We start from the raw sequence: 21,894 nt of genomic DNA, 5'->3' as shown, positions 1-21,894 counted from the left end.
AAGCATAACTTAAAGAGGCTTGTGTTCCACCCTGGGTCTCTGTGGGTTTCTGTGCCTGGATACGCATAGGGTTCTAACCTGCTACTGTAAGTGGCTTTTTAGTCTGCCTCTGCAGTGGGAAGGACCCAGGCCATTGACTGGTGGGTCCACGATGGAAATTTCCTACCTGATATTTTTCTTTTTCTTCAATTCAGTATTTGTGGAGTCCTTCTCCAGTCTCTACCATCCTCCAGATTTCTAAGCAAGTGGGATCTGTCCTTTTATTAACTGATTCTCTAGAAAGACTTCTTCAGTCACCATGTTGATGATATCAGTACTTCCTTTGTCCATTTTTTTAAATGTCAGGTCACAAAAAAAGTCTCAAATTTACAAAGATTTGAATCATAAAGAATCTTCTCTAACTATAATGGAATGACGCTAGAAGTCAGTAATAGAGAAATAACTAGAAAATTCACAGATGGAAATTTAAAAATTTTTTTAAAGATTTATTTTCCCCCTTCCCCACCCCCACCCTACAGTTTTTGCTCTCTGTGTCCATTTGCTGTGTCTCTATATCTATTTCTCTTTTCGTCTTCTCTTCTCATCTTTCTCCTCTAGGATCGGAGGGATCCATCCGATCCTGGGGATCTCTGATGTGGAGAGAAGTTCCCTGTCAATTGTACCACCTCAGTTCCTGGTCTCTGCTGCACTTCACTTTGGCTCTCCCCTTTGTCTCTCCTTTGGCGCATCATCATCTTGCTGCGTGAGTCATCTGCGCAGGCACCAGGTAACCACACGGGCACTCACATGGGCACTTGCCTCCACCACGCGGGTACTCAGCTCACTACACAGGCATGCTTTCTCTCGTCTTTTCACCAGGAGATCCCAGGGATCAAACCTGGGTTCTCCCATATGGTAGGAGGAGGCCTTATCACTTGAGCCATATCCACTTCCCCAACACATCAAAATTTATGGAATGCAGCAAAGATGGTACTCATAGAGAACTTATAGTAGTAAATGCTTACATAAAAAAAAAGATCTCAAATCAGTAAATTTAATGTGTCATTTCTGGAGGAACAAGTGGAAGAAGAATAAACCAAATCTAGAGTGAAATGGAACAAATAATAAACATTATTTATATGAAACAGAGAATAGAAAAAAAATAACAGAAAGGGTCAATGAAACCAGAAAACTGGTTCCTTGAGAAGATCAATAAAATTGACAAACCTTCACTAGACAAAGAAAAAGAAGACACAAAATTCAGAAATGAAAGGGGATGATATCACTGCTGACCTTACAGGGGGAAAAAATGGATAAGAGAATACTATGAAAAACCATATACCAATAAATTAGATAACCTAGTGAAATAGACAAATTAGCAGAAACACAGAAATTACCTAAACTGACTCAAGAAGAAATAGAAACTCTCAATAGACCAATAAGAAATAAAGAGATCAAATCAGTTATCATAACTGCCCAGCAAAGAAAAGTCCAGGACCAGATGGCTTCACTGGTGAAATATACCAAACATCCCAAGAAGAATTAGCACTGATCCTTCTCAAACTCTTGCAAAAATTTGAAGAGGAAGAAAGAATTCCTATCTCACTGTATAAGACCAACATGACCCAAATACCAAACCTAAGATAGCTCAAGAAAAAAACCCCAACATCCTTTATGAATATATTAATAGAAGCAAAAATTCTCAATAAAATACTAACAAACCAAATCCAACAGCACATTAAGAAGATTACACACCACGATCAAGTGGGATTTATCTTAGGAATGTAAGGATGGTTCAACATAAAAAAAACCAATCAGGGTAATATACCACAGTGACAGAATGAAGGAAAAATATCTCAAGTGATGTGGAAAAGGCATTTGACAAAATCCAACATCCTTTCTTGATAAAAAAACATTCAGAAAACTTGGAATTGAAGGGAACTCCCTCAACGTGATAAAGAGCATATATGAAAAACCCACAACTAACATCAGATCACGTTCAATGGTGAAATACTGAAAGCTTTCCCCCTAAGATCAGGAAAAAGACAAGAATGCCTGCTTTCATCACTGCTACTTAACATTATAACTAGAAGTGGTAGCCAGAGCAATTAAGCAAGAACAATTCAAGGCCTCCAAATCAGAAAGGGAGATATAAAATTATCCCTATTCCCAGATAACATGATCTTATATAGAATACCCTGCAGAATCTATACAAAAGCTACTAGAATAAATGAATTCAGCATAGTGGTGGGGTATAAGATCAACACACAAAAATTAGTGGTGTTTCTATAATAAACAGTCATAAACAGTCTGAAATGTAAGTCAACAAGACAAATTCAACTATAATTAAAATAATTAAAGAATAAAATATCCAGGAATAAATTTAATCTAAGATGTAAAGGACTTATACATGGAAAACTATAAAACATTACTGAAAAATTAAAGAAGACCCGAATAAATAGATATTTCATGCTCATGAATAGGAATACTCAATATTGGTAAGATATCAATATTACCCAACATGATTTACAGATTCAGCATAATCTCAATCAAAACCCCAACAGCCTTCTTTGCAGAAATAGAAAAGCTAATCATCAAATTCATATGGAAGGGCAAGGGACCTGAAATTGCCAAAACCATCTTGAAAAAGAACAAAATTGGAGAACTCATGCTTCCAGATTCCAAAACCTATTCAGATTACTTCCGGGAAGATGGCAGACTAAAAGACATGAGATTCTCTTCTCCTCTAAAAAATAGCTAGAGGACAGGCTAAAACAGCCTAGAAAAGGATCTTCTTGGGTTTAGGACATCAGGCAAAGGTAACAAAGCAGGGAAATCAAGACAACAGAACTGTGAGTTGAAATCAGCAGATGCTGCTGCTGGCAGCATCCCACACACTAAAGATACTTTAGAATTCTTGAGCCTGCAAGTAAAGACAAAGGCAGCTCCAGGAATCTACTACTCCAGGAAAGGGAGAGACACACAGTCTAAGATGACACAGCCTTTGACTCACAAATTTGGTGTGCTGTGTCCCAGGAACCCTTCCAGGCTGGGTAGGGCCATTGTTTGTGCCTTGGAGCCAGCAAGGGGCTAGAAATAAACAACCTTCCCAATCTCCTCCTCTACTAACAGGAACTGATTGTTGAGGACTCAGAGGAGAGTGGAAATATTTCCCACCCAGGAAAAGGGAGGGAGCTGCCAGAGAAGGCTGGAGAACTGTCTCAGAGAAAATCTGAATTATAAGGTGCACAGCCTCCAGACAGAAAGATATATCACATTGACATGGTCTGTGTTGCAACAAATATACTCCAACAAGGCACTGAAATGAGAGCTGCCAAAGAGTGTCATCTGCTGGCAGAACATGGAAGTGCATGCAAGGAAATTAAAAATACGTGGGAGAGGCTTTTTCTGGTCTCTATAGCCTCCCTCCCCAAGGCCCTAGGAATTGACTCTACAATCAATTACTGGATCCAGTGCCCAGTTTTGAGTAACCAGCAGAACAATCCTAACAATCCAGGTCAAGTCAAAATCAAACAGCAGTGGTAACACACAGCCTCCTGCCACTAAATCCCTACAAAAGAGAAAGAAATTGAGCACCTGCGTAAATTACATCCTTATCAGATGCCTAGATATCAGCAAAAAATTATGAGCCATACTAAGAAAACAGAAGACATGGCCCAAGAAAAGGAATACATCAAAGCCCCAGAAGAGATGCAGAATTTGAAAGAACTACTCAGCAAGAAGTGCACAAATTTCCAAACTTAAATTAATAAATTGAAAGACAATATGGTCAAAGATATAAATGACATCAAGAAGACATTGTGGAAGCACAAAGAATTTGAAATCCTGAACAGAAATGTTACAGAGCTCATGGGAATGAAAGACACCATAGGTGAAACCAAAAATACATTTGAGGGAAGCGGATTTGGCTCAACTGATAGAGCATCTGCCCGTCATATGGGAGGTCCAGGGTTCAAACCCAGGGCCTCCTGACCTGTGTGGTAAGCTGGCCCACACGCAGTGCTGATGCGTGCAAGGAGTGCTGTGCCATGCAAGGGTGTCCCCGCGTGGGGCAGCCCCATGCACAAGGAGTGCGCCCTGCAAGGAGAGTCGCCCCATGCTAAAAAAGTGCAACCCGCCCAGGAGTGGCGCTGCACACACGGAGAGCTGACGCAGCAAAGTGACACAACAAAACGAGACACAGATGCCCAGCGCTGCTGACAAGAATGCAAGCGGACACAGAACACACAGCGAATGGACACAGAGAGTAGACAATGGGGGGGGGTAATAAATAAAAATAAATCTTTAAAAAAAGATACATTTGAGGGAAGCAGATGTGGCTCAACTGATAAGAGCATCTGCCTACCATATAGGAGGTCCAGGGTTCAGTACTAAGGATCTGCTGGCCCGTGTGGTGAGCTGGCCCACATGCATAGAACTATGGAAAAAAATGGACAGTTGATAAATAAACCCACACATCTATGGCCAATTGATTTTTGAGAAGAGTGTCAAGTCTACTTAATGGGGAAAGAATGGTCTCTTCAACAAAAGGAGCTGGGAAAACTGGATAACCACATACAGAAGAATGAAGTGGATACCTTTCTCAAGTTCACATAAAAAAATTCATAATGGAACTCTCACCTAAATTTAAGAAATAAAACTATATAACACTTAGAAGAAAACATAAGGAGTTCTTTAGGACCTTATATTAGGCAATGAATTCTTAGATCTATGCCAAAAACATGACTAACAAAAGAAACAACAAATAAACTAGACTTCATCAAAATAAAAAACTTGTGAATCAAAGGACACTAACAAGAAGTGAAAAGGTTACCAAAGGAAGAGAAAATATTTGACAACCATAGGTCTGATAAGTGTTTAATATCCAGAATATATAAAGAAATCCTTCAAGCCCACAACAAAAAGATAAAACCCAATTAATACATGGGCATAGAACAAATGGCCAATAAGCAGAAGAAAAGATGCTAAACATCATTAGTCATTAGGAAATGCAAATCGAAACTATAGTAATACCTCATACCCAGTAGAATGGAAAAGATAGAGAATAACAAGTGCTGGCAAGCATGTAAAGAAATAGGGATCCTTGTATATCGCTGGTGGGAACGTAAAATGGTATAGCCGCTGTGGAAAACAGTTTGGCGCTTCCTCAAAAAGTTAAATGTAGGGAAGCAGATTTCGGCCCAATGGATAAGGCGTCCACCTACCACATGGGAAATCCAGGGTTCAAACTCAGGGCCTCCTACCCATGTGGTGAGCTGGCCCACGCGCAGTGCTGATGTGCAGAAGGAGTGCTGTGCCACGCAGGGGTGTCCCCTGTGTAGGGGAGCCCCATGAGCAAGGAGTGTGCCCCATAAGGAGAGCCGCCCAGCGTGAAAAAAGCACAGCTTGCCCAGAAGTGGCGCCACACACACAGAGAGCTAATGCAGCAACATGACACAACAAAATGAGACAGAGATTCTGGGTGCCGCTGATAAGAATACAAGCAGCAACAGAAGATCACACAGCGAAAAGACACAGAGAGCAGATGCGGGGAGGGGAGAAAAATTTTAAAAATATATAAAAGTTAAATGTAGGCAGCGGACTTGGCCCAATGGTCAGAGCGTCCGTCTACCACATGGGAGGTCCACGGTTCAAACCCCGGGCCTCCTTGACCCGTGTGGAGCTGGCCCACGTGCAGTGCTGATGTGCACAAGGAGTGCTGTGCCATGCAGGGGTGTCCCCCGCGTAGGGGAGCCCCACGTGGAAGGAGTGCGTCTCGTATGGAAAGCCATCCAGAGTGAAGGAAAATACAGCCTGCCCAGGAATAGTGCCGCATACACAGAGAACTGACACAACAAGATGACACAACAAAAGGAAACACAGATTCACGTGCCGCTGACAACAACAGAAGCGGACAAAGAAGACGCAGCAAAAAAGACACGGAGAACAGACAACCGGGGTGGGGGGGAAGGGGAGATAAATAAATAAATAAATAAATCTTTAAAAAAAAAAAAAGAAAGAAAAAAGTTAAATGTAGAACTACCATATGACCCAGCAATCTCACTTCTAGGTATATACCAAAAGCACTGAAAGCAGTGACTCAAACAGATATTTGTACACTTATGTTCATAGGAGTACTATTCTTTTTACAATAGTTAAAAGGTAGGAAATCCCAAGTGTCCATCAACAGATTAGATAAACAAACACTAGAATATTATTCATTCCTGATATTCAGTCATGAAAAGGGATGGAGTTCTGATACGCTACAAAATGGATGAACCCTGAAGAGAGCATGTTGAGTGAAATAAGTCAGACACAAAGGGATATAAATTCTACGACTGATTCTACTTGTATGAAATGGCTAGTATAAGCAAATTCACAGAGACAGATAGGAGAGTACAGGTCACCAGGGTATGGGAAGTGGGGGAATGGGGAGTTAATTCATATTGTGTGCAGGATTTCTATCTGGGGTGATGGAAAAAGTTGTAATGGATGGTGATGGCAGTAGTACAACATTGTGAATGTGATTAATCCCACCTAAATTTTCTATCTGGGAATAACTGAGATGGGAAATTTTATGTTGCATACATTTCAACAATTTTAAAAAAGAGAAAGAGACTAGAAAGACAATGACCGTGTAATCTATAACCCTTAACTGAATCTAATAATGAAGAACAAATATATGTAGAGCTTTACACCAGTGTTAAATTTCTTTTTTCTATTTTCAAGCAAATACTTAATGTTAAATTTCTTGAATTTGAAACCATTTATTAGTGTTTAAGGAGCATGATGTATGCAACCTATTCTCAAATGCTTAGAAAACAGATAAGATAGATAATAGAATGATATAATTAATGTGGCAAAAAGCTAAATGTTAGTGAATCTGATTATCTGGGTAGGGGATATAGTGGAGTTTTCTGTATTGGTTTTGTATTATTTTTTCAATTGCCCTGTAAGTTTGAAAGTATTTCAAAATAATAAGTTAAAAAATATTTTAAACATTCATTTGCTCACTTGTAGAACTGTGAGCAAAGATGATAAAAATTAAATTCTTCTGCCATATGTCCAGCAACAAACTATTATCTTGCTCATGCTCTCATCATCTTCAACCAGATAAACCAGTTTTCCCCACCTTAACTATGCCCTATCTTATTTGCAAATATTCACACACCATTAAACTAAGCCTACAATGTCTCTAAGCCACAAAAGACTCCTACATATTCTATGATACCACTTACATAAAATGTAATCAATTTGTAAAGATGAAATTAGATTGGTGGTTATGTAGACCTGGGGAAGGCATGCTAAGGGGTATAGAGTTTTTCTTTTTTGGAGTAATGAAATGGTTTTAAATTTTTTTGTGGTGATCAACGCACAAATTGTGATTACACTAAAAGATAATGATTATACACTTTGGATAGATCGTATGGTATGTGAATATAGCTCAACAAAACTGCTTAATAAATAAATAATTGTGCAAGAATAGCCAGAAATGGCAGCTTTGTACAGCAGGCGAAGCACAGAGAGATTGAAAGGTAAAGAATTTTCTTGCTTGTTTATTATTGAAATAATGAAAATGCTCTAATACAATGATTGAAGTGATAAATACACAACTATGTGATTATACCAAATACCATTGATTGTATACTTTGGATGAATTTTATGCTTTACTAAAAATGTATCAATAAAACTGATTTAAAAATTGTCTTTAGTAAGTCCAGGAAATGGATGTGGTTCAAGCAACTGAGTTCCCGTCTACCATATAGGAGGTCCAGGGTTTGATGCCCAGGGCTTTCTGGCGAAGGCAAGCTGGCCTGTGTGGTGAGCTGGCCTGCGCATGCAGAGTACTGCCCTGCACAGGAATGCTGCCCTGCCCGGGAGTGCTGGCCCAGGTGCAGAGCTGGGGCAAGATGACAAAACAAAAAGAGACACAGAGAGACATAATAAGAGACAAGACAGATCAGGGAGCTGAGGTGGCACAAGAGAAAGATCACCTCTCTCTCACCTCAGAACGTCCCAGGATCGGTTCCTGGAGCCGCCTGATGAGAATGCAAGCAGACAGTGAAGAACACACAGTGAGGGAAACGGACTTTGGCCCAGTGGTTAGGGCGTCCGTCTACCACATGGGAGGGCCGCGGTTCAAGCCCCGGGCCTCCTTGACCCGTGTGGAGCTGGCCCATGCGCAGTGCTGATTCGTGCAAGGAGTGCCGTGCCACGCAGGGGTGTCCCCCGCGTAGGGGAGCCCCACGCGCAAGGAGTGCACCCATAGGGAGAGCCGCCCAGCGCCAAGGAGGGAGCAGCCTGCCCAGGAATGGCGCCGCCCACACTTCCCGTGCGGCTGACGACAACAGAAGCGGACAAAGAAACAAGACGCAGCAAAAAGACACAGAAAACAGACAACCGGGGGAGGGGAGGGGAATTAAATAAATAAAAATAAATCTTAAAAAAAAAAAAAAGCAAAAGAAAAAAAACAAAAAAAAAAAAGAACACACAGTGAATGGACACAGAGAACAGACAATGGGGGAGGAAAAAATAAAAATAAATCTTGATAAAAAAAAAAAAAGACTCCAGTCTTCAAAAAACCTTTACTCAATAACCTTGGCAGTGCCAGACTACAGACTCACTACTTTTCATCCTTCTTATTTCACACATCATGCCTCAGGAGAGATGAAAGGAGCCACACCCTTCTGTGTCATGCATGCTGCTCTATCACCCCTTCAGAGCTCTGTATTACCCCAATGGACTACACATCTGACCTAAGGTTAGGCAATCACTCTCCCTTCCACGCAGTATGCTGCTATATGCCTTGAGGATGGGGGACTGCTCCCTTCCCCAAGCATAGAACTCGGTTCCCCATCAACACAAACGCACCCAAATAAAAATTAAAGAAGTACATCTTCAATATATATTTTTTCACAGTTGATGAATGTAAGACTAAGCTGAATCTCTGACAGAATGACATGCTAATCTGCATTACTCTGAGACAAGTAAACTCATCTTCTTAGATGAGACAAAGTGATTAAATACATTGTTTTTCATGCATTTCTTACATGTAAATATTGTAGTCGTTTGGCTAATAAATGAAGTTAGAGAGCCAAATAAGTACACTTGTTGGATGAGAAGTTAATTGCCTAGTATAAACTCAGCCCAAAGTCACCAAATTAGAAATTTCACGACATGGTAAACTGGTCTTCTTTCCCTATATCTACATACACAACTCTATTCATTTCTCCCAAGGAAAGAAAGAGATTCAAAACAGGACTCCTCCAAAACACTTTTATTTTAATATATCTCAGTCTAAGTGGGTTATTTTCCCATCTTTCTGCTTTCTTGGTTCATCTCTAGACCCTTCTAAAGGCCTTTAAGTAATTCTCCTGTGAATCAGTCACAGCAACTCTCCAGCTGGTAGAGAAGTGCAATTCTATGAACAAGATTTCAGACCATCATAGTTAGTTCCCCTCTCTTGCTCTTGTTATGGCAACAGCAAACTTTTCCACAGCTGAGGAGGATGTTATGCAGGAAAAGAAAAGTGAAAAGAAAGGGTAAGTCTCTATGTTTCTACTTATTCCCCAGAGTACAACTCTCCCAAAAGGAGACTGCACAGCACCTATAAAAGAAATGTCAGGAGTTGATATGGCTCAGTGGTTTCAGGACTGCCTTCCCACATAAAAGGTCCCAGGTTCAATTCCCAGCCCTGGTACCTAATTAAAAAAAAAAGAAAAGAAATGTCAGCAGAAGGAATCACATTCTACTAACATTCTAGAGGTAGAAAAGTCTCTTTGACTCCTTTCCTAATTTGATAAGTATCCTAAAATAGTGGAGGAAAAAATTGGAATAGCAATCAGGACACTAAGTCCGAGGCTACCCACTGACATTAATGAGCTGTGTGATATTGAATTTGGGTCTTAATTTCCCTGAATTACAAAGTGAAAGCATTAGTCCCTTCAAGCTAACTAGTGTTAGAAAAGTGAAGCTGGCTATAGCAACTTGACCTTCCACGAAGGCCAAAAGTAGCCTCTCAATGGAAGAATCAAGTAGCATCTCTAATTCTTCACAAGCAGATAAGAAAAAATAAAATAAAATCTTCTTAATAATGAGAAAACATACTTCTCTGACAAGATAAGAAATCCACTATAACAAGTGTAAACTTCTCATTTCTCAAAATTACTGGAAGATAATTTTGAGAAATCTTTTCAAGGATAGCCTATATCCTCTGATCCCTAATGGAGAAAGAACTCTCAAGAGGGGAGATATAAATTCACTATGTTATGAATGTCCCTGCCCTGTCTGATCATTTAGGGCATTCAGCACATCAACTGTTATCCTGGAATGCTCTGACATATGACACTCCAGAAGGTTTCCAGAAGATGGAGGCAGGAAATGTGAATCCCCTCCCTTCCCACTAAATAGATTTCCAATTCAACTTTACTATCATTTTTCTAAATGTTTTCAAGCTGAAATATATGAGTTAGCATTTGACTATACTGTTATAGAACTAAAATTTTTACCTCTCCAACAAGATTTTGCTTTGTTTTTTCTTCACGATTTTAAGCCCATTCAGAGAAAGGACTGCATTTTCTACTTTCGTCTGTTGCCCTTTTTGCGTAAAGCACTGCACAGGGCACACAAAATGTCCTTAAGATACCTAATCACATTAATTCAGGTGACTGGAGGTGACCAAACAACAACAAACGATCTCACCCTTGTTCAGGGAAATAAAATTAGATGGGGGGAACTGGAGAAACAAGGGAACAAACCAGAAGGTGGGAAAACTCCACAAGAGGAAAAACTAAATCAATAAATACCAAACATCTAAACAGAACTGAGTTATTTGCTATAAAACAGTGATTAAGTCCAATTGCAACAGTTCTACAAACACATTATGTATGCCCTCATGTTAAAAATACAAAAATTATAACATGCTCTATCAACAACACAGGCTCAACATCATAAATGAACCAAGACAATACGTATATCTGAACAAAAAACTGTATGTAGGAAATATTTGTAGGCAGGTTAAGTGATATTTGAGAAAAAGGGGGTGAGTGCGTAAACGAATCGGTACCTCTGGCAGAATCTTTCCAAGCAGTTTACTTCCAAGCAAGAAAACTAACTGGATTAGTTTAAGGAACTAATCCAGATTGAGACAGGCTTCTATCTTTAAAGCGATGCATAAAGACTATGCTTTTAAAAGCATGGTAGCATTGTACTTTGACTGTTTGAAATATGCCAAAAGGGTGTCCACCTGTGACTCTTAGGGGAATAATTTATAACTAAAAGTTTAGTTCTGTCCCCAAATAAATGACAGTTGAGTGCAGTTGTTACTATCATATATGTGTTCTGAACTACAGAAGTACAGGCATTTACTGACCAATACCACAAAGAATTCTGGAAGAAGTTATAAATCTCTTTTTATTATCTTAGAAAACAATCATTTCTTAAAAGCTTATCAATTCAAGTTCAAGACAACTATCTGGAACAGATTCTGATCGTCAAAATCTTTTCGCCATTAAAAAGCAAGGTCTTAGCATGCTCTAACACGGGGACTGGTCTTGAAAGATCAGGAGGTTTCATTAAAAAGGTAAACAACCTCACTAGGACCTGCACTGTCCTGAAAGTTAACAGTGCCTTAAACCAAGCTCTCCATACATAGTGATGAATTTCTCCTCCCTGGGTTATTTTTAAGTCTTCTAATGCAGCCATACTTCCTCTAGAGGGTAAGCTCTCTCTCCTTGATTTTTATTCCTTGGTTTTGGCAAGGTCTCCTTATTCTACAGGCCTTGTTATTGTGCAATAGATTGAAGGGTTCGCCTAGGCCCAACTGCCCCAGATTGGCTGTTGCAATCTGGTAGTCCAGCCCCCAGGAACGCTGCTAGCAATCCTGTACAGGGCAGGGGCTGCCAGCTGCGGCCGGACCCTGTAGCAAGAAGCCACCCTTCACCCAAAAAAAAAGCAAAATTCATAAGTTAAAATGAAGACCCCGGTCATGGAGGAAGATTACAGATATGTTAGCTAGCAAGCAAGAATCCCTTCAATAACATCCTGCAATCCTGCTTTCCAGTCTCCTCCCTCTGGAGAACATCCCAGACAGGAGACAGACAACCTTTGAGCTCCCTTTTCCCGTGACCAATTTAACACGCTTCACCTCTACCCCAGTGTTACTTATTGTAAACAGTTCCTGGTCGTACTTTGAAAAGTAATGCACAGGAACCTCCCTCTGCACCGCCTCTCTCCATATCCCCTTCCCCAGATCTGCAAGCCCATCCGCCTAGGGTGTCTGTCCTGTGACACTGCCCACTTCCACCCATCTCCAAACGCGACGCCGCCAAAACCGTACGGTAAGGCTGTCTACCACACCCGCCTCCTTTCCTTGGCTATTACTTGATTAATTTCTCTTCGCGGCCGGGGAACTACCCCCACCCGTGTAGCCACGTCCAGCAAAGTAAACAACACTGTCAAAGCAGGATAACACTAGGAGAGGCTTCCAAACTCCGCATTCCAGCCTCTTCCTTGTGTTCTAAAAGCACACAAATCCTCGCAGGGTCCCAGGAGCGAATGACTCCCCCCAACTTCCCTTCTGAAAAAAGCCCGGGAGACAACGCCAAAATCAAACATTACTGTGCACATATGCACGCTTTGCAAGAGGTAGAGATAATACGAAACGCAACGCCAAGTGTAGACGAATTTGCCCGGGAAGGAGACGCAGAAGAAAGAGAAAACTAGATCGAGTGCATAAACCTGCCACGAAGCGGGAACAAGAGCTTTTTTTTCCGCGACGGGTGAGCCACGTTCCCAGAGTGGGCGCGCACTGAATCGAGTTACTGGGAAGAGAGAACGCAAAGTTAAAGTTCCCGACGCGACCCAGCTTGGACACGCCCTGAAAGAGTTGCAAAGGACCGCGCCGGGAGTCCGGGCCACCGAGGACTGGTGCGGGCGCGCTCGGAACCGGCTGCAGGCTCTGGGGGCCGCGAGGGACGGCCGGCGCTCACCTCCCGGCGTGGTGGAGAAGAGCGTTCCCCCGGGCGTGGTGCAATAGTCATGAGGTAGCTGCGCGGCGTCGCTGATGGGCACGGTGCGGGTGGGGATGGCGCGGCTCTGGCTGGGCTGGTGGCCGCTACCGGCGGACGAGGACATGGCTCTGGGCGCGGGCTCTCGGGCTTTGTCCGGGGGCAGGCGGGCGGCGGCGGTGGCGACGGCGGGGCCCGGGCTGCTCCCGCTCCTCAGGCGGGCGGAACTGTGGGCGCAACTAGGTGCGCTCCGCTCGCTCCTCGCTCGCTCCCTCTTGCTCCCTCCTCCCGCTTCGCTCCCGCCGCCGCCCTCTCAGCCGCCGCCGCCGCCGCCGCCCGATCCTCCGGCCTCCGCCTGCAGCTTCAGCAGCAGCAGCAGCAGCAGCGGCAGCAGCGGCGACGACGACAACCGGAAGCCAGCGAAGGCGGGAGCCTGAAGGAGTTCGGGGAAGCGGGCCTGCCGGAGGTGACGTTTCCGCGGGGCGAGGCGGGGCCTAAGCGTGGAGGAGGCGGGGCCGAGCCAGGGGAGGGGCTTACAGCCGTGAGTGCTGCTCTAGAAGCCGAGGGAGTCTGCGCGAATTGTGGGAGCCGTGCGAGAGCACACGCGGAGAATTTTTTATTTATGTATATTTTTAATTGCCAGTCTACACTATTTTACTAAACAAAAGTAATTTTATTGCTCATTATTAAATATAGGCAATGCAGGCACGAGGGCTGTAAAAAAATCAAACGGCAGAAACATTTTGGGCGTACTTTCTCTTAGTTTTTCAATTCTTTCCAGAGGCATTCACGCTTACCGATTTATTATGTATCCTTCCAGGCAGTCCCTAAATACAGGCATAAAGCCACACATAAACATTAGGGGGAAAAAAGTTCAATAACTATCCACATCACAGCAAGGTTTAGTATTGTATTAGAGATGAAGAAACTGACGCACGAGAGAGGGTTTATCATGAGGTACCTGAAAATCCTAGGTGTGGAATGCTGATCTTTGCTCTAAGGGTTCTCAAAACATTTTGGTCTCAATACGCCTTTACATTTTAAAAAATGATTGAGGATCCCAATCATAATGATAATCTGTGGATTATGTCTATTGATAATTACAGTGTTAGAAATTAAAATGGAGAAATTTAAGAAATATTAGTTTACAAAAATAGTAGTAATAACATTGCATGTAAACATTTTTATGAAAATAATATTTTCCTAAACAACAGAAAAATGCTTATTCTGGACGTTTTTCATGCCAATGGAATCATAAAATATGCGGCCTTTTGTTTGCAGTTTCTTTCACTTAGCATAATAAATTCAAGGTTCATCTATGTTGTAACCTGAATCAATACTTCATTCCTTTTTTCCCTGTTTAAATATAATTCACCTGCCATAAAATTCACTCTTTAAAAGCTCATAATTCGGTGGTTTATAGTATGTTCAAAAGCTCTGCAACCATCACCACTAATTCCAGAATATTCTCATCACACCAAAAAGATACAATTCTGTGAAAGTTTTTGTGTGAACATAGATTTTCAGTGCTCACGGGTATATACCTAGGAGTGGAATTGCTGAGTCTTAGGGCAACTCTATGTTCAACATTTTGAAGAACTACAGACTGTTTTCTAAAGCAACTGCACTATTTTATATTCCAACCAGCAGTGTATGAGGGTTCCGATGGTATCATGTCCTTGTCCACACTCATTATTGCCTGTCCTTTTGATTATAGCCACCTTAATGGGTGTGACGTGATATCTCATTGTGCTTTTGATTTGCATTTACCTGGTGACTAATAATGTTGAGCATCTTTCCATGTGCTTAGTGACCCTTAGTATATCTTCTTTTGGAGACGTGTCTATTCAAAATATTTTGTCCATTTTCTAATTGGTTTGTAAGAGTTCTTTATATATCGATTTGTACGAGTTTTCTATATATTCTAAATATCAGAGCACCATCAAATATGTGATTTGTAAATATTTCCCACTCTGTAGGTTGTCCTTTCATTCTCTTGATGGTATACTTTGACACACACAGGTTTTTAATTTCAATGAAATCCAATTTATTTATTTTTTCCTTGAAGGTGTGTGCTTTTTTTGTCATATCTAAGAAACCATTGCCTAATCCAAGGCCATTAAGATTATAACTATGTTTTCTTATAAGTGTTTTATAGTTTAGTTCTTACATTTAAGTCTTTGACCCATTTTAAATTAATTATTTTATATGGTGTGTTAGATAGGAGTCCAATTTCATTCTTTTGAAAGTGACCATCCAGTTGACATGACACCATTTTCTGGAAAGACTGTTTTTCCTTCATTGAAATGTCTTGGTAAAAACTTGCTTCTTAAACTGAACTTCTTTGGGGAAATGTATTCCAGATGAAGAACTCAAGGAAGTAGGACCGTAGCAGATTGGCAGAACCCTTTTTTAGAATCAACACAACAAGCAATGTACAAGGTTGACTACGACGGTCCACTGCTCTGAGCTCTTCACATGCATCACTGCTTGCCGCACTCCTGACCCAGCTCTATGCAGTAGTCTCCATTATTAGATGCATTTGACAGATGGGGAGCTGAGGCGCAAAGGAGTTGAATAGCTTGCTGTATTAGTTGTCACTGCATAGCAAATTACCTCAAAATGTAGTGGCTGAAAACAACAATGTTTATTTATTATCTCACGGGTCCTGAGGGTTAGAAATTTGGAAGTAGCTTAGCCAGGTGCTTCTGGCTTGAAATCTCTGATGACGTTGCAAACCAGGATTATAATCATCTAAATGTTTCACAGGGACTGAGGATTTGCTTCCAAATTCACTCACATGGCTGTGTCAGGCTCGCTAAGTTTCTTCCTACATGGACCTTCCCTTGTAGCTGCTTGGTGTGTGCTCATTCCGCCAGCAGGATTGAGTTGAGAGAAGAGGAAGCTACAATGACTCTTTGTTGGTGGTTTTTTTTTCATTTTTTTTGCTTGTGTTTTTTTTTTAAGATTTATTTTTCATTTTATTTCTCTCCCCTTCCCCCCGCCCCAACCCCGGTTGTCTGTTCTCTGTGTCTATTTGCTGTGTCTTCTTTGTCTGCTTCTGTTGGTGTCAGCGGCATGGGAATCTGTGTCTCTTTTTTTTGCGTCATCTTGCTGTGCCAGCTCTCCGTTTGTGCGGCACCACTCCTGGGCAGGCTGCACTTTTTTTGTGCTGGCAGCTCTACTTATGGGGTGCACTCCTTGGGAGTGGGCTCCCCTACGAGGGGGACACCCCTCCGTGGCACAGCACTCCTTGCACGCATCAGCATCCATGTGGGCCAGCTCACCACGCAGGTTAGGAGGCCCTGGGTTTGAACCCTGGCCCTCCCATGTGGTAGGCGGATGCCCTATCTGTCGGGCCAAATCTGCTTCCCTGTTGTTTGTTTTTGTTTTTTCAGGAGGCCAGAAACCACACCTGGGACCTCCCATGTGGGAGGCGGGTACTCAACTGCTTGAGCCACACCAGCTCCCAACTCTTTTTTAAAATTATTATTTTTTATTTTTCCCCTTCCCTTCCTCTCCCCTCTCCCTTTCCTTCTCCCTCACCCCTGCCCTGCTGTTTTTTTAATGCTGTCTGTGTCCATTTGCTGTGTGATCTTCTGTATCTCTCTTTTTTGTCTTCTCTTCTTGTTTTTTCTTCTCTAGGATTCACCAGGATTCAATCCTGGGAACCTCTTATGTGTAGAGAGGTGCCTGTCAGTTCCTGGTTTTTGCTGCGCTTCACCTTTGATTCTCCGTTTCGTCTCTTTTTTATTGCGTCATCTTCTTTCTGCGTGACTCACTTGTGCAGGCACTGGCTCACTGCACAGGCACTAACTCAGCACATGGGCCCTTGCACCGGCACTCAGCTTGCTGCGCGGGCTCTCGGCTCAGGGTGTGGGCATTCGCGTGGGCGCTCGGCTTGCCGCACAGGCACTTGGCTTGCCGTGTGGCCACTCACATGGGCACTTGGCTCACCACGTGGCAACTCCCATGGGCACTCAGCTCACGGCATGGGCACTGGGCTTGCTGCACAGGCACTTGGTTCCCCATGCAGGCACTGGCTCACCACACAGGCACATGGGAAGCGAGTGCCTTTTTCACCAGGAGGCCCCAGGGATTGAACCTGAGTCCTCTCATATGGTAGACAGAGGCCCTATCACTTGAGCCACATCTGCTTCCCTCAACTCTTTTATTAGGTCATAAGTCTTGGAAGTCACAGGTCATATCATTACTTCTGCCACATTCTACTCATTAGAAATGAGTCAGCAAGTATTGCCCCATAGTCCATGGAGAGGGGGTTAGACGCCATCTTTTTTTTTTTCAAAGAAAGATTTATTTATTTATTTATTCTGTCCCCTCCTCCCCATTGTTTTTGAGCTTGCTGCCTGCTCTCTGTATCCATTTGCTGTGCGTTCTTCTGTGTCTGCTTGTCTTCTCTTTAGGTGGCACTGGGAAAAGATCCTGGGACCTTCAGAGTGGGCGAGAGGCGTTCAGTCTCTTGTGCTACCTCAGCTCCCTGGTCTGCTGCGTCTCTTATTGTCTCTCCTCTGTGTCTCTTTTCGTTGCGTCATCTTTCTGGGCCAGCTCTCCGCGTGGTCCAGCTCTCCGTGTGGGCCAGCTTGCCTTTACCAGGAGGCCCCAGGAATCAAAACCTGGACCTCCTATATGGTAGACGGGAGCCCAATTGGTTGAGCCACATCCACTTCCCAGACTCTATCTTTTGAAGGAAGGAGTATCAGAGAATTTGTGGACGTATTGTCAAGCCTCCACACCTGCCCAAGGTTATAAAGGTCATAAGTGTTTCAAGAGGAGAGACCCAGTGTGAGAGCCCTTATAAACCCCTGCCTGCATCACACCTGCTAATGGCCCTTTGGGCTAAGCAAATCACACAGGCCAGCCCAGAACCAATGCAGATTCAATGTGGACGGGGACAAGAGTCTGACTACCAAGAGACATAGTTCATCGGGGGCCACCAATGAAACAGTCTACCACAATGCAATCGCTTTTATCTCCCTGAAATATTAGTGTCTTTGTGAAGTTATTTTTTGCAACCCACATTGTTGCTATTTCCTTTCAGTTTACTTTCTCTACTTATTTTGAAGGCCCTAGAAGTGTTCCTCAGATGCCTGATAATCTTTGGCTGTCTATTCACAGTTAAACATTAAAGAGAGCCTAAATCCTTAATAGACTACCTAAAGGCTTAAACTACTTAGTATTCCATGGAAAGCTCTGAGTGGGGATAGAGTGAAGAGTGCTTGTGTCACGGTGAGGTTCTCGGTAATCAGACACGGACCAGCCATTTCATTGGGGGACCCCAAATGTCAGTGTCTGTGTATATTGTATCTTGTGCTGGTCAAGTTCCCTAGAAAGAATCCTACATAAATCTGGGTGCCAGGGTCCTGAGAACCAAGCAGGGGCTAGGAGGCAGGGGGGTAGTGGGGACTCTTTCATTCAGAATGCAGACTTTATTCCACCCACCCCTTCAGTATAATACCTTCTCTAGGCCACAGCTGGGTCTGGTGTCCCTGAGACCAACTCCATCTACTGCTCAACCTCTCTAGAAGGTAAACCTTTCATGTCTGGGCACTGAGGAGGGAAAGATGCTTCACTGGGCAGGAAGGGGGAGGAGATCTGGGTTTCCAGCAGCTCTTTTTAAACCAGTCTTTGTCTTTCCAGCCCCACCTTGTACCCCTGACAACAGACCTTGAACCTTCCCACAGTTCTATGACATGACCTGACCACTTTCTTGATAGCTGTCCACCTGTAAAGTTACATTTCAACTTTTCCCATTCAGCGAAGTCAATTATTGCTTGTTCCTTTGCTTTCCAGCTTCTGGAATTTTGATGCCTTCACTGGTCTGCTGCCATATCCTTTTCTGGCCTCCTGTCCTTATGGGTTTTTGCCTTTTGAAAAAGATTCTTGGGAAGCAGATGTGGCTCAAGCGATTGAGCTCCTGCCTAGCACATGGGAAGTCCCTGGTTTGATTCCTAGTGCCTCCTAAAGAAGACAGTGAGCTGGCATGATGGTCAGGCACGGCAAGTTGACACAACAAAAGACACAGGAAGAAAAAACACAATGAGAGACACAATAAAAGCAGGGGGTGGATGTTCCCAGTGCCTCCTAAGGAAGATGAGCAAGACACGAGCTGACAAGATGGGCAGGTGCGGCCAGCTGAGGCAACATGATGACACAACAAGAAGCACAAGAAGAAAAAACATGAGAAACACAACAAAACAGGGAACAGAGGTGGCTCAAGTGATTAGGTGCCCCCCCCCCACATCAGAGGTCCCAGTTTCAGTTCCTGGTGCCTAACGGACACAGCAAGTGCAAATAACGAGGGGGTGGGGAGAAAGAAATAAAATAAATCTTGAAAAAAACAAAGATTCTTTTATTTTGTCACTGTAGCGCAATATGTAAAAGAATGAATGTAGCTAGCTGTGTTCTAGTAATAGTTTATTTACAAAAGCCGGAGCTGGCTGCATTTAGCCTGTGGGCAGTCATTCACAGACCCTGCCTGTTGGGGATTGAATCCTGTTCCCCACAAAAGGCATGTTCAGGTCCCAACCCCCCTCTGCCTATGGGTGTGGGCCCATTGTAAATAGGATCTCTTAAAAATGTAACTTCAGTGCTCAGACTGAATGAGGGTGGGCCTTAATCCAAAATGGCTGAGGTCCTTATAAGGAAAGGAAACTGGACAAGAAAGAGGCCTGGGGAGCTGCCAGGAGCTGGAATTCAATGGAACCTCAAAGTCAAAGGAGGAGAAACTGCCACGGGCATTGCCATGGGACAGAAAAAACAAGGAACCCCAAAGATTGCCGGCCAGCCAGAAAATACTGGCCAGGAGGAAACCAGGCCTTGAACTCTGGCATTGTGAGCCAATAAATTCCTGTTGATAAGTCAGCCCTTTTTATGGCATTTGTTTTAGCAGCTAGGAAACTAAAACATGGCCTAAAACACTGGACTAAAACACATTTGTTAATGCCACAAATATTTACTGAGCACCTACTATGTGTCAGGTTGTTCTGGGGAGGAGAATAGAGCAGGAAACAGAACAGTGACCCTGCTAACAGGAGCATATTATATATATATATATATATATTTGAGATTTTTATTATTTATTTATTTATTTATCCCCCCTCCCCTTTTCCCCCATTGTCTGCTCTCTGTGTCCATTCGCTATGTGTTCTTCTGTGTCTGCTTCTATTCTCATTAGGTGGCTCCAGGAACCGATCCTGGGGCTTTCTGGAGTGGGAGAGAGATAATTACCCTCTTGTGCCACCCCAGCTCCCCTGTTCTGTTACATCTTATTTTCTCTCCTCTGTGTCTCTTGTTGTGTCATCTTTTTTTTTTTTTTAATTAATTTTCTCCCTCCTCCCCTGCCCTGCGGTTTTTGCTGTCTGTGTCCATTTGCTGTGTGATCTTCTGTAGCTATTTCTCTTTTTGTCTTCTCTTCTCTCCTCCTCTAGGATTCACTGGGATTCGATCCTCTGATATGGAGAGAGGTTCCCTGTCAACTGCACGATCTCAGTTCCTGGTCTCTGCTGCGCTTCACCTTGACTCTCCCCTTCGTCTCTCTTTTGTTGCGTCATCATCTTGCTGCGTGACTCACTTGCCCGGGCACTGGCTCACTGCCCGGGCACTTGGCTTGCTGCGCGAGCACTCAGCTTGCCGCACAGGCACTGGCTCACCTCATGGGCACTTGTCTCGTCATGTAGGCACTGGCTCACCATGTGGGCAGCCACACGGGCACGCGGGTCACCACGCAGGCACCCGTGCGGGCACTTGGCTCACCACACAGGTCCTTGGCTCACCGTGTGGGCCCTTGGTACCTGTGTGGGCACTCGGCTCGTCACGCAGGTACTGGTTCGCTGCACAGGCACACTTTCTCTTCTTCTTTTTCACCAGGAGGCCCCAGGGATCAAACTCAGGTCTTCCCATATAGTAGGTAGAGACCTTATCACGTGAGCCACATCCAGTTCCTTGTTGTGTCGCCTTGCTGTGCCAGCTCTCCGTGTTGGCCAGCAGTCCTGCGAGGGATGGCTTTCCCACATGGGGCAGCATTCCCACGCAGGGTGGCACTCCTGCGCAGGGCCGCATTCCCACATGGGCCGGCACACCGCGTGGGCCAGCTCGCTGCGTGGGCCAGCTTGCCCTCACCAGGAGGCCCTGGGCATCGAACTCTAGACCTCCTATATGGTAGACAGGAGCCAATTGGTTGAGCCACATTCATTTCCCTAATATATTTTAAAAAATATATTAGCCCATTAAGCAATAACTCCCCATTCCCTCCTCCCCCAGTCCCTGGTCACCTCTTCTCTACTTTCTGTCTCTATGAACTTGCCTGTTCCAGATAGTTCATGTAGATGGAATCATACAGCATCTGTCCTCCTGTTCATACTCCCATTTAGTACTTGGTTTGGGTGGGCCTTCCTCGTCCTGCCCCAGCCTGGGCTGTTCTACCTCCCTCTGAGCTCCCATAGCACCCAGTGCGTGGTGGCCCCTTGCACCCACCCTCTGGTGAGCATTGGTGTCCGATCCCCCTGCAGGACAGTGAACGCATCGAGGGCAAGGACTGGGTTCTCCTGGCCTCGTATCCCCACAGGGCCTGGCACAGAACCAACCTGTGGTCTGTGCTCGTCAAACTGGCTTTGAGAAGCCTCTGTGGACCAGGAAGAGATAAACATTAGACACAGCTGTGGACAGACAGGTCTGGGCAGCACAAGGCCTGTTAGGTTTTCTGTAGATGAGAATTGTCATAGAATTTACAAGCAATGAAATGCTCTCTTTTAAATAAACATGTTAATGAGTTTTGACAAATGTTTCATCCTTGTAAATACCACCACGAACTATACTTAGGACACTTGTCACCCCCAAAAGTTCCCTTGTACCCCTTTGCGGCCAGTGCCCCCCCACTCCCGGCACCGGC

The 21,894-nt window shown here is 43.7% G+C and overlaps 1 protein-coding gene and 1 long non-coding RNA gene across 2 annotated transcripts in view; one reads left to right on the top strand and one right to left on the bottom strand.

The window, feature by feature from the left end:
* EIF4EBP2 (eukaryotic translation initiation factor 4E binding protein 2) overlaps positions 1 to 13,449 on the bottom strand; it is a 42,162-nt gene extending 28,713 nt beyond the window's left edge. The window contains exon 1 of the mRNA XM_004470561.5: positions 12,969 to 13,449. Coding sequence (XP_004470618.1) covers positions 12,969 to 13,113 — 145 coding nt within the window. The 5' untranslated portion in view covers positions 13,114 to 13,449. The remainder of the gene's footprint in view (positions 1 to 12,968) is intronic.
* Positions 13,396 to 21,894, top strand: part of LOC139439232 (uncharacterized) — a 38,433-nt gene continuing 29,934 nt past the window's right edge. The window contains exon 1 of the long non-coding RNA XR_011649039.1: positions 13,396 to 13,452. This is a non-coding gene — a long non-coding RNA (uncharacterized lncRNA). The remainder of the gene's footprint in view (positions 13,453 to 21,894) is intronic.

Source organism: Dasypus novemcinctus, chromosome 6, assembly GCF_030445035.2.
Source record: "Dasypus novemcinctus isolate mDasNov1 chromosome 6, mDasNov1.1.hap2, whole genome shotgun sequence".
NCBI lineage: Eukaryota > Metazoa > Chordata > Mammalia > Cingulata > Dasypodidae > Dasypus > Dasypus novemcinctus.
This window is presented reverse-complemented; position numbering and strand designations above follow the sequence as displayed.